The sequence below is a fragment of the Ovis aries genome, chromosome 25 (assembly GCF_016772045.2).
Source record: "Ovis aries strain OAR_USU_Benz2616 breed Rambouillet chromosome 25, ARS-UI_Ramb_v3.0, whole genome shotgun sequence".
In the NCBI taxonomy this organism is placed as follows: Eukaryota; Metazoa; Chordata; class Mammalia; order Artiodactyla; family Bovidae; genus Ovis; species Ovis aries.
The window spans coordinates 9,433,825-9,446,351 of record NC_056078.1 but is presented as its reverse complement, the minus strand read 5'-3'; the positions used below and the strand labels follow the sequence as shown (position 1 = coordinate 9,446,351).

The 12,527-nt window shown below is 35.9% G+C and overlaps 1 protein-coding gene across 13 annotated transcripts in view; it reads right to left on the bottom strand.

Annotated features, from left to right (window-relative positions):
- Positions 1 to 12,527, bottom strand: part of RYR2 (ryanodine receptor 2) — an 810,976-nt gene that overhangs the window by 401,137 nt on the left and 397,312 nt on the right. For all 13 annotated transcript variants that reach the window (XM_060406755.1, XM_060406748.1, XM_060406743.1 and 10 more), the window contains 2 exons: positions 4,644 to 4,808; positions 1,173 to 1,294 (listed from right to left, as the gene is read on the bottom strand). In XM_060406755.1, coding sequence (XP_060262738.1) covers positions 1,173 to 1,294; positions 4,644 to 4,808 — 287 coding nt within the window. The remainder of the gene's footprint in view (positions 1 to 1,172; positions 1,295 to 4,643; positions 4,809 to 12,527) is intronic.

The following is a 12,527-nucleotide window of genomic DNA, read 5'->3' as shown; positions in this document are numbered from 1 at the left end:
AAATATTATCAAATAATAGGGCAAATCACAAAGAAAACATAAATGAAGAAACTTGGCCAAAAATTATGAGATATACTCATTGGTTTTTTAGTGCAAATTGTTAAAACACTAAATATCATTATAAATAAATATGTGGAGAAGGAAACGGCAACCTGCTCCAGTATTCTTGCCTGGGAAATCCCATGGACAGAGGAGCCTGGTGGGCTGCAGTCCATGAGGTCTTCAAGAGTTGGACATGACTGAGTGACTAAACAAATAAATATGTATATACTATAAATATATACAGGCATGCATGCCTGTCCAGTTGCTTCAGTCATGTGTGACTGTGCGATCCTATGGACTATAGCCCTCCAGGCTCATCTGTTCATGGGGATTCTCCACAGAAAAACTGGAATGACTTGCCATTTCCTCCTCCAGGGATCCTTCTGATCCAGGGAAGGAACCCGTATCTCTTATGTTTCCTGCATCAGCAGGCGGGTTCTTTACCACCTGTGCCACTTGGGAAGAGCATATACACATATATATCAGTTTCGCCCATCTTTAAATTGGCAAGTGTAAAAACAGATATAATACCTATCACCAATCAGAGTATTTAGTGGTATAAGGTTCCCAGAAAACACTCTGGACACAAATTAGACTTAGTTTTGTAGATATGCAATTGTTTCCATTATTACATGGGAAAACTTACTTATTACAAGAATCACTTAAAAAAATAAGTTCAAAATTCACAAAGTATCTAGGCAGTACCACCCTCAGGGTGAAAATGCTAGCACAAGGGTATGTTATAGAATAATTCTCACATACAGCTAACAATTATAAGTTACCTATAAAATTCCTAAAACCACAGTCATTTCTTAAAAAATCATTTAAAGGAAATATACTCAACACTCTATAAGAATCTATAAGGGAACAGAATTCGAAAAAGCACAGATATATGAATATGTATAACTAAGTCACTTGGCTATATACCTGACACTAACACATTGCAAATCAACTATATTCCAATTTAAAAAAGAAAAACACAAAATCATTTAACTAGCATTTCCTAATGTGTTCGGCAGAACTGCCAAACTGTATGAGATTTACCAACATAATATGTTTTAGAATTGTTTATTTGTAATCTGAAATTGAAATAAAATATCAAGCAACCACAACAAAGAAGGAAAATGTACCTAATAAATCTATTAAAAAGGAAGACTGTGCTCCGGATGACACGTGCTGTCCGTGATTCTTCATGCTGAGATCTGGATAAATTTAGGCCATCATCCATGTGTCCTTCATGATGCATAATAGCCTGCACGAAAACAAAAATAGCTCCATTACTCCCAACATCCTTTTTTCAATTGGGTGTTAGTAAGGTATGCACTCAAAAAGGTGAGCCATGACAATACACAGAGTCTAAAGACAGGTGAAACAGGCTGTACGCAGTCATGGTCAGGTAAATTGATATGCACAGTCCCTGTACAAATTCATCCTTCAATATATTTATTCAGCTGTTGCTTTCAACATGAATCAGTTGTTGTTTAAAGCACAAATCAATAAATGTATTGATTTGAAAACCAAATATTAGAGTGCTTTCACATATCTATATTCAATAATTCATCCACAGTCTAAACAAACTCTGAACAAAGAAGCAAAGGGAAACATTACATGGGATACCAGTTATACAGTAATTCTGAACATAGCAGGGTTAATTTATAAGCACTGAACAATGCTTCTAAGGTATCTCAGTTCTTTTTAAAAATGTATTTTATTGTATTATTTCTTTTGTTAGGCTTTATATTTCTGAATATACAACATAAAGAGATAATTGAACAGCTGAATGAATTTTACAAAGTGCAACAACTCTGTAACACCCAATCAAGAAAGAGAATGTTATGGCACCTTAAAACCGCCCCTAGTGCTCACTTCCTGTCCCTGTTCTTCAAGGTATTTCCCATCTTCAGGACTTTCAACAGCAAAGATGTCTTGTGTACTGTATGTAAACGGAACCATTTGTGCCTAACTCCCTTCAGTCAACACCAACAGCAAGATGTCTTCAGAACATTTAACCAGATAAACTGAACAAAAATTAGCAACTAGAACTAATATCACAAACTATCTAAAAAGCAACATAGAGAGGATTTTCCCTATACCAGAATCAATGAGACAGAGATACAAAGTCTTTTTTTTTCTATTCAAAGTGTTTTTTTCTTTTTGCCACTCCACAGAACACCTAGGATCTTAGACTAAACCAAACTGGGTTTAGTCTATGAATATAAGGATTCTTAAGTATTGTGATGTCTTCTACCAGAGATTGTATCTTTGCCCCCTACAGTGAAAACTGTGAGTCTTAACCACTGGACCATCAGGAAAGTCCCAAAGTCAATCACAAACCTTAAATGCATTCACTGACAAAGAAAAACATGACCAAATGGAGCAATATATTACTCATTTTAAGACTCTAAAAAACAAAAACAAAACTGAAAAGAGGAATTAATTAAGATAAAAAGAGAATTCAATGAACCAGAAAGAAAATGATATAGTAGGTAAGGATGAATAAACCCCAAATGTTTATTTTTTGAGAAGATAAATGAAAGAGATTAACCTCTCACAAAGCAGGCCAAAGATAAAATTGAAAGAAAGAAATAAACACAGGAAATAAGATATAAGATACAAAAGACATTAAAAGTATAAAATATAATAAATCAATGCCGTATGAGACTTAATGCCCCCTCCGATTTTTTTTTTTTTTAAGAACATAACTGACTAGCCCAGAGGACATGGATAACTTTCTAGCAAATTTTAAAAATCATCAAAAGAAATCTCCTTAATGTAGAAAATTTGATGATATCAACTTATTTAACAGAGATTGGAAAGGAAATTTAAGATCCAATATTTAAAAGATCATAGGACTAGACAATTTCACAAGTGAGCTCTGATGGACCTTCAAAGATAACATACTCTTTTAACAGTAGACTAGTAAGTGAACAATGATTGCTGCCTGTCTTTACACAGTCTGTCACCTATGAATGGTCTATATTTTCCAATGGTTGAAAAAAGACAAAGGAAAGAATACTTTGTAAACTTTGAAAATTGTATGAATTTCAAATTTCAATATCCATAAACAAAGAAAAATTAATGCATAAATTTATCAAGTGAATATATGTGGCAATTCTAGGTAAGTTCTAAAATAAAATAAAAGTAGAAACCAATAAGATTTAAGAAGAATAATAAACTTGGCCTAACTGGGTTTAATCTATGAATATAAGGATTCTTAAATATTGTGATGTCTATTAACTTATCTATCAACAAAGTAAAAAACACTAAAACATGATTTTTATCTCCGTTCAACTGATAAAATTTAGCAATCATATCCAATTTTATTAAAGTCAGATAAAATGAAATAGCAGAATATTATTTAAGTATATAAACTAGTTTAATTGTCTATAGGATGCAAGAAGGCATAACTTCAGTGAAAGAGGAGTGAAAATTCACAATCAGAAGTCATACTGAGATGAACAACCAGAATACATGAAATGACAGCAAGTTGAGATAAACGTGACTTGGGTGCGATAACCAAAAACACAAAAACACTAAAATGTCAACCCTTTCATGGTTCACAGCCTTGTTGTGGCGAAGGGGCTATGTAACTCAATGAAGCTATGAGCCACACCCCGTGCAGGGACACCCAAAAGTGATGGATCGAAGTGGAGAGTTCTGCCAAAACATGGTCTACTGGAGGAGGAAACGGTAACCCACTTCGGTATTCTGTCCAGAGGAGCCTGGCAGGCCATACAGTTCATGGGGTCGAAAAAAGTCAAACAGGACTGAGCAACTAACCAACAACAAAGCAACACCTAAAACTGCTCACCATACAAAAACCGGAGAGTTTATCAGGGTGGGACTGGACCTCTAGCGTGCAAATAACACAGCAAGTGGCCGAGAGAGTAGCTACTCGTTTTGGCCTTGCATTCGTGTTTTTTACTCATTAAGAATGACTGCCATCGGGGAAACCAGAATTGAAAGAGACACATGTACCCCAGTGTTCATCGCAGCACTGTTTATAATAGCCAGGACATGGAAACAACCTAGATGTCCATCAGCAGATGAATGGATAAGCAAGCTGTGGTACATATACACAATGGAGTATTACTCAGCCGTTAAAAAGAATTCATTTGAATCAGTTCTGATGAGATGGATGAAACTGGAGCCGATTATATAGAGTGAAGTAAGCCAGAAAGAAAAACACCGATACAGTATACTAACACATATATATGGAATTTAGGAAGATGGCAATGACGACCCTGTATGCAAGACAGGGAAAGAGACACAGATGTGTATAATGGACTTTTGGACTCAGAGGGAGAGGGAGAGGGTGGGATGATTTGGGAGAATGACATTCTAACATGTATACTATCATGTGAATTGAATCGCCAGTCTATGTCTGACGCAGGATGCAGCATGCTTGGGACTGGTGCATGGGGATGACCCAGAAAGATGTTATGGGGAGGGGAGGTGGGAGGGGGGTTCATGTTTGGGAATGCATGTAAGAATTAAAGATTTTAAAATTTAAAAAATAAAAAACTAAAAAATAAATAAATAAATAAATAAATAAATAAAAAAGAATGACTGCCATACACAGTGTTTTTGTACATTCTTACCTTACGTTGTATGGATCCCATTCTCACCGATTTCACATCCACAGACTGGTAAGTGAGCCACAAGCCTGTATTGATATGCTGTATATAACAGACCGAGTCTCCATATTTTATTTCAGAGGTTCCCATGCCATCAACTTCTTTTCTCACTCCTACATCCAATTTTTCCTGAGAGAGGGAAGAAAAGAGATAAGCAAAGGCTTTAAAAAATACTGGTTTAATATCAAAAGAACTTTGCCTTGTTGTAAATCACGTTCCCTGAAAAATATAGCCCTCTGAAATAATAATGGTCAAATGTTCTATTGTAGCAGTTCAACCTCTACTGGAAGCTGAGTAGGAGATTGCAAAGATGAATAACATACTCCTGAATTATTCATACGTGTAGAAAATTATTTCAGCCATAACACAAAATTTTATATTGCTTCATGGCGAACTCCAAACTAGGGACCTTAAAATCAATAATTTAGGTTTCATATTCTTTCCAGATTATTATTTTTATGATTGATGACAAAGAGTATAGGTTGGAGGGACAGAAAATCCAATCTTGAGCCTAATCTCTGCCACTTAGTACCTCTGAGGCCTTAGGATAAGTTAATTAAACCTTTTAAGCCTCTGTTTTCTCATCTGTAAATAAAGTTAACAAGAGAACCTCCCCCACAGTATCAGAAAAAATGAGATAATGAATGCAACACTTTCAGCACAGTATCTGGGATAAAATAAACACTTTAATAAACTTTTATGATTTTGACCATGAATCTGTTATTTATAATGGTAATGATAAATTTTGTTTTAATGAAGGTGTTAGGAATAATGATGATTTCTTTTAAACACTAATCAAGGATATAATTCAGTTTTAATATAGTTTTTGGACTACAGAGCTCCCTATGCTAGGAAGAAACAATCAATCCTATGATACCAACTAAATATTTCCTTTCAATCCTTATTTGTTCTAATGCTTCTTCCTTCAATTTTCCCTTCCATGTTTCATTCTGGTCTTCGAAAACTCATTATATCTTGAAGTTCTGTATGATTCTTAAAATAACAGGAAAAAAATCTAATATTCTTTCGGTTACAATATCTTTTTTCTGGTTTCTTATTGTTCTTGTTCTAATTTTCTTGTTAAATTTAAGTTTTGTCTATCTCTTTGGCTGTCTGAGCATTGTTTGAAATCAGTACTAGTTATATAAATGTTTCTGAAAATTAGGTTGGAATCAATTTTATGTCTGTTAAACCACCAAAAGGAACAATTTAAGTGAAACAGAAATTTTGATTTCTTATGGCATTATTGCTGCTGCTGCTGCTGCTGCTGCTGCTGCTAAGTCGCTTCAGTCATGTCCGACTCTGTGTGACCCCATAGACGGCAGCCCACCAGGCTCCCCCGTCCCTGGGATTCTCCAAGCAAGAACACTGGAGGGGGTTTATTACACCACACCAATAATTAACAACTCCAAAATAATTATGGACACTCTGTCAACAATTGAAAATTAAAACTTAAATGAGTTTAGATTCTTAATGCAAAAAGGCTCAAGGTCATATAAGAAAGTGAATGCAATTTTAAGTTAAGTTGATTTAACCATTATGCAAATAACCTGAAACACTATGCTAAGAATATGCAATAAAACAGATAATAAACCACTCCAATTTCATTCTATCAAACCAGATAAACTACAAGTCTACTTAAACCAACCCTCTAAATAGAAAACTTAAATTCTAGGGAAAATATTTAACAATGCAATTATCTCCTCAAAATAAAACAAGGAGCTTCTAACATGCTTTTTGTTTTTCCTTTATCCCAGGAAATTGGCTTCTAGTCTATTTATAGGCTTGCGGATTGGGCTTTGAAAAACTGCAGCTACTAAGTGCAAAGGTATGCTGTGCTTGCCTTTTACTGAAGTGCTTCACATCACTCTCTGGATTAGAACTTTTAATTTCAGAACTTCATGATGACCATGTTTTTGTAATTATTCTGATTCCCAAGTCAAGTAAGAACTGCTAAAGTGACATTAGAGGGGAAAAAAAAAAACACACACACACCTGATTATTTGCTGTTTAAAAGAACAAAAGCCAGTCATGTCCTTTCCTTCTTTTACTTCCTATCATTTTCTGTAGTTCAAGTTTAGGAGACATTCAGGTAAAAATAATCTGGATGATCTGACCCATCACCATGGTAAGAACATGACAGCTGGTAACAGCATCTAATAGAAAACTAGTCTGTCTTACCAGAAATAAAGTGTCCAAGTTAGGTGAGAAGTCAGATTCCCAAAACCCTGTATTAGCTAACCTATATCTAAATTAGTGATCTTTAGTTTTAGCGTTACTTTGATATATTACATAAATCATCTATATTTAGTTTTGTTTTTAGTTATTCTGGCTTTGGGAAATGATTGTGGTTTAGTTAGGCTAATCATCCCATAGACAACAGTTAGAAAATTGGAAAAAAAAATATTTTTTAGAATCTGTTGTTAGGCATTTCAGAGAGACCAAAAGCAGAAAGTGAACAGCAGACTTCTCTATAAAGACAAGTGATCTGTAAGATGTAGCCTTTGCCTAGGGGCTTGCCCTGTCCAATCTGCTTGGAGCTCAAGCAGAAGAAAAGCTGCTGCCTTATTTGATACTTAAGGTATCAAAGGACACAATTTTGGGCTCACAAGCAGACAAAAAAATTAGACGAGCTAAATCCTGGATGAGAAAAGTAGCCACAAAATCTGTTTATGCAATCTGCCAATTCTTGTTAACCATTATACTATGCACACCCAGGGGAGGCCTAGTAAATAGCAGCAGCTAGACTCCAAAATAACTGAGCACAAACTGTACAAGCAACAACCCACTGCCAAAGAAAGAAGAAACTGGAGCTTCAGTTCAGCAAGATTCACTGCCTGAAAAAACCAAAGTCACTCTTCAGAAAAAATAAAATAAAATAACCCCAATCCCAGCATTCAAATAATCCTACTCATGAATGCTTGGAAAATCTAATTTCCAAATGAATATTCATATGGTTCCAGAAGTTTAAAAGATCAGCCTGAAAAATAAAAAGTGATGTTTTGGCATTGGGTATGTCAATCTCACTCATGACCAAGTCACAACTATGTCTGAACAACTGTTCTCCTTAAATTATATATACTGGACATAATATTGGAAATTAGACTCATTAGGAGATTTAAGCTAGTCCTAATAGCATTATGTTTTAATTATATGGACCAGGTAGTCAAAGAGATTCTTTTTTTTTTTTTTAATCTGTTATTTATTTATTTATTTATTTATTTTTTGTTTTTTATTTTTTAAATTTTAAAATCTTTAATTCTTACATGCGTTCCCAATCATGAACCCCCCTCCCACCTACCTCCCCACAACATCTCTCTGGGTCATCCCCATGTACCAGCCCCAAGCATGCTGCACCCTGTGTCAGACATAGACTGGCGATTCAATTCTTACATGATAGTATACATGTTAGTATGCCATTCTCAAAGAGATTCTTCTAGCATTAACTGAAATTTTCCTTAAATGTCCCCAAATTATTCTGTCAAGTGGCTGAGAGAAAGAAGACAAGGCCTACATCCTTAGATGATGGAGTATTTTGGTACAAGCCAGTTCTCCTTAAGACAAATAGTGGCTAAAGTTATGAGAGTTAAAAGGTCAAAACTTAATTTATTTGCTTCTATACAGGGGCACATTTTGGCAAAGAATAGCTGGTCACTGTGAAATATGAGTCTAATAATACTACAGGTTAAGAGAAATTGCTGAGATGGACAGGCCAGGTCAAGCTTAGCCCATCCAGGGCACAAATGCAAAAAAAACACACAGCTGACCTTAGTCCTGATGTTCAGAAGCTTCATGAGGAACAATTCCAGCAGGTGGGTTTGTAGAGAGAAGGGCTTAAAACTTTTCCTGTATTGGGAGATGTAAGCAGCTTGTAGAAGGCCCCTCTATTGTCTTTTCACTAACCTTAAACCAGGTACCCCCATGCTCTACTCATTTTTGGCCCTAGCTCACCTTTCAAATCTTTTCATCACACAATAGTTTGCAACTTGTTGGTTCTTTCCCTAAATCAAAGAAGTAGAAATGAATAAGTAATTAACAGATGACTAGATCACTTCCCTAACTTCCCCTTTGGAAATCTCACAAATAAATTGTGTGAACAAGAAAAAGAAAGTGAAGGCGCTCAGTCATGTCCAACTCTTTGCAACCCCATGGACTATAGCCTACCAGGCTCTTCCATCCATGGGATTTTCCAGGCAAGAATACTGGAGTGGGGTGCCATTTCCTTCTCCAGGAATCTCACAAATAAACTGTGTCAACAAGCCAGTATCTAAAGAAAGATCACGAGAAGCCGATGAGCCTGCACACTGTTGGGGATGGCCAAGACTCTGACTCCCTATCTCAATGATTCACTAGATTACTTCCTGGTCTCCCTTTAAAAGCTTTCACTGCCATGCAGAATCTTCAGAGGTGATTTTGGGGGTTGCTGAGTCCACCACCCCTAGACGGCTAGTTATTCTGATTCAAGACAACCTTCCTTTCTATCAATGTTTGTGGCTATTGATTTTGTGAGCAAAGAGCAGCACACCTGATTCAATAACAGAGGGTCTTTGAGGAGCTTCCATGGGGACAGTGAAACAAGGACACAGCCTTAGAAGCCCTCTAAAATCTTGTACTATATTTTCCCTCCCCTGGAGTGTGGGCAGAACCAATGAACATGATGGGGTATCACTTCTGCGGTTAGATTGTGTTACACCACGAAGGGGAAAAGACCCAGCAGATGTAGTCAGGGTCTCTATTTAGGTGACCTGGAGCAAATAAAATGGGAGGCTTCCCAGGGTGAGTCATACTTAATCTGGTGTGGTATTTTTTTTTTTAATTTTAATTTTTACTTTATTTTACAATACTGTATTGGTTTTGCCATACATTGACATGAATCTACCACGGGTGTACATGCGTTCCCAAACATGAACCCCCCTCCCACCTCCCTCCCCATAACATCTCTCTGGGTCATCCCCGTGCACCAGCCCCAAGCATGCTGTCTCCTGCATCAGACATAGACTGGCGATTTGTTTCTTACATGATAGTGTACATGTTTCAATGCCATTCTCCCAAATCATCCCACCTTCTCCTTCCTCTGAGTCCAAGAGTCCGCTCTACACATCTGTGTCTCTTTTGCTGTCCTGCATACAGGGTCATCATTGCCATCTTTCTAAATTCCATATATATGTGTTAGTATACTGTATTGGTGTTTTTCTTTCTGGCTTACTTCACTCTGTATAATCGGCTCCAGTTTCATCCATCTCATCAGAACTGATTCAAATAAATTCCTTTTAATGGCTGAGTAATACTCCATTGTGTATATGTACCACAGCTTTCTTATCCATTCATCTGCTGATGGACATCTAGGTTGTTTCCATGTCCTGGCTATTATAAACAGTGCTGCGGTGCAGTCTTTAAAAGAGGATTTAGGCTTTCCTTAAGCACAGAGACTACAGTGAGTCCCATCGATTCCATTCTGCTTACAATCTTCCTCTTCAGGACATTTGCACTAATAGACCCCTCGGCCAGCTTTCCAATCTCAGAAAGCAAGTTCATATAAAACATCCCTTCATATATATGTCTCTCATTCTGGCACTATCTCTCTGGTTAAACTCTGACTGATATACCTCATCTTTTTTTTTCATTTTTGTTGTTGTTGTTGTCTTTTCTCGCTTCATTTTTAAGGGCATTGTTTTCTTTCTAATTTTACAAGCAAAATCTGTTCATTGCAGACACCTACAAATACCTAAAGGTATCAAAAATCAAAGATCACCTATAGTCCTCGTCTCTTCCAGACATAACCATCATTAACATCTTGTTGCATTTCTTTCCAGCATCTCCATTTTTAAACTTGAAGTATAATTGGCCTACATGATGTTAGCTCCAGGTATACAACACAGTGATTCAATCATAATGCTATACATTACAGAATCATTACTATGATGTCTAATTACCATGTGTCATCTAAGAAAGTACAATATTATTAATTATATTCCCCAAGCTGAACATTTCATTCCTATGACTTATTGATTTCTAACTGGAAGTTTGTACCTTTTAGTCTCTCTCCCTTCTGGCAACCAATAGTGTTTCTTCTCTGTATCTATGAGTCTGTTTTGTTATGCTTGTTCATTGGTTTGTGTTTTAAATTCTGCATACATATATATATATATATATATATATATATATATATGTGAAATTATGCAGTGTTTGTCTTTCTCTGACTCAGCAGCATACCCTCTATGTCCATCCATACTGTTGTAAATGGCGAGATTTCTTTTTTCGGATGAGTAACATTTCATCATATATATTTGTATGTATACCATATCTTCTTTATCCATTCACCTATCGATGGGCACTAACCAATCTTAGTTAATGTAAACAATGTTGCAATGAACACAAAAATGCATATATCCTTTCAAATTAGTGAAACACCTCATCTTAACCACAGATGGTTTCACCAAGCTCACTGTCAGGCTTAATGCTATTTAAAGTTACCATAAAAACTAAAACAGAATTTCTCTTATCTTCTGTAAAACCATAGTGGGCATTACTTTCTACTATACTATCAAAACCCTTTGAGAAACACCACTTGAATGCAAGAGTTTATTCTGAATTTAATCCTGATTAAAAGCAAAAATCCATCTGCATTGATAAACATCATATAACTATTTTGATAACAAAAAAGCCCAAGTTATCCATTTTGATTTTAATTTTTAGATATTTAATCAATCACTAAGCAACCATAATATGCAGGTGATCACAGAAGAGCAACATTTCTTTTTATCTGCTATTCATTACTATTAAATCACAAGTTTTATCATTAAAGGGGGCTTTAGATTTACTATTAATAATACTTAGGTTCAGAGCCTAGATCTGCCACTTAACTAACCTAAGCCTAAATATAGTCATCTACATAATGAAGATTAAAAACAGTATCTAAGCTTCATTGAACTAGGATTAAATATGGAGAAGTCAATGGCCACCCACTCCAGTACTCTTGCCTGGAGAATTCCATGGACGGAGGAGCCTGGTGGGCTGCAGTCCATGGGGTTGCTAAGAGTTGGGCACGACTGAGCAACTTCACTTTCACTTTCATGCATTGGAGAAGGAAATGGCAACCCACTCCAGTGTTCTTGCCTGGAGAATCCCAGGACAGAGGAGCCCAGTGGGCTGCCATCTATGGGGTCGCATAGAGTCAGACATGACTGAAGCAACTTAGCAGCACCAGCAGCAGCAGAATTAAATAAGAAAACACATAAAAGGACTTAGCACATTACTTGGCACATTGTAAACTGTTAGCTTGACTCTTATTTTTATTGTGTGGGTCTATACATTTAAAAACATATTAAACATTTTTTTGAGCCAAGAATAAAAATGTCAAATAAAAACATGCTAAAACTATGTCCTAAAAATATTTTGTTCTATTTTTACAATTTGCTCCATAATCCTGTAATCTCATTGGAAGTCTTATTTGAGGTTGGTATTCCATCATTTCAATAGCCAAAGGTTTCTATTCATGGTTCATGAGAGGAAAAAGACTGGATAAAATCACCCACAGAGGAACATTTTAGTGGCATTTTAAGCTTAAAAAAAAAAATTACATCTTGGGGGTAGTGTAATACACGGGTAATTGTCAACCTACCTTATGATTAAAACTGACATTTCAATACCCTAATGTAATGGTTTAAAATTCTAGGAGGAGAGAAAGTGAAGAAAAGGTCTATGAAAACCTGCATTAATCAAATGGAATTTTTCATGATATAAAATGCTTTCTTTTAAAAAAAAGACCAAGGATTTCACAATATATATGTGCATCAAAACATCACATTGTAAATCTTATTTTCACACATTAGTAAATGTCAGTTATAT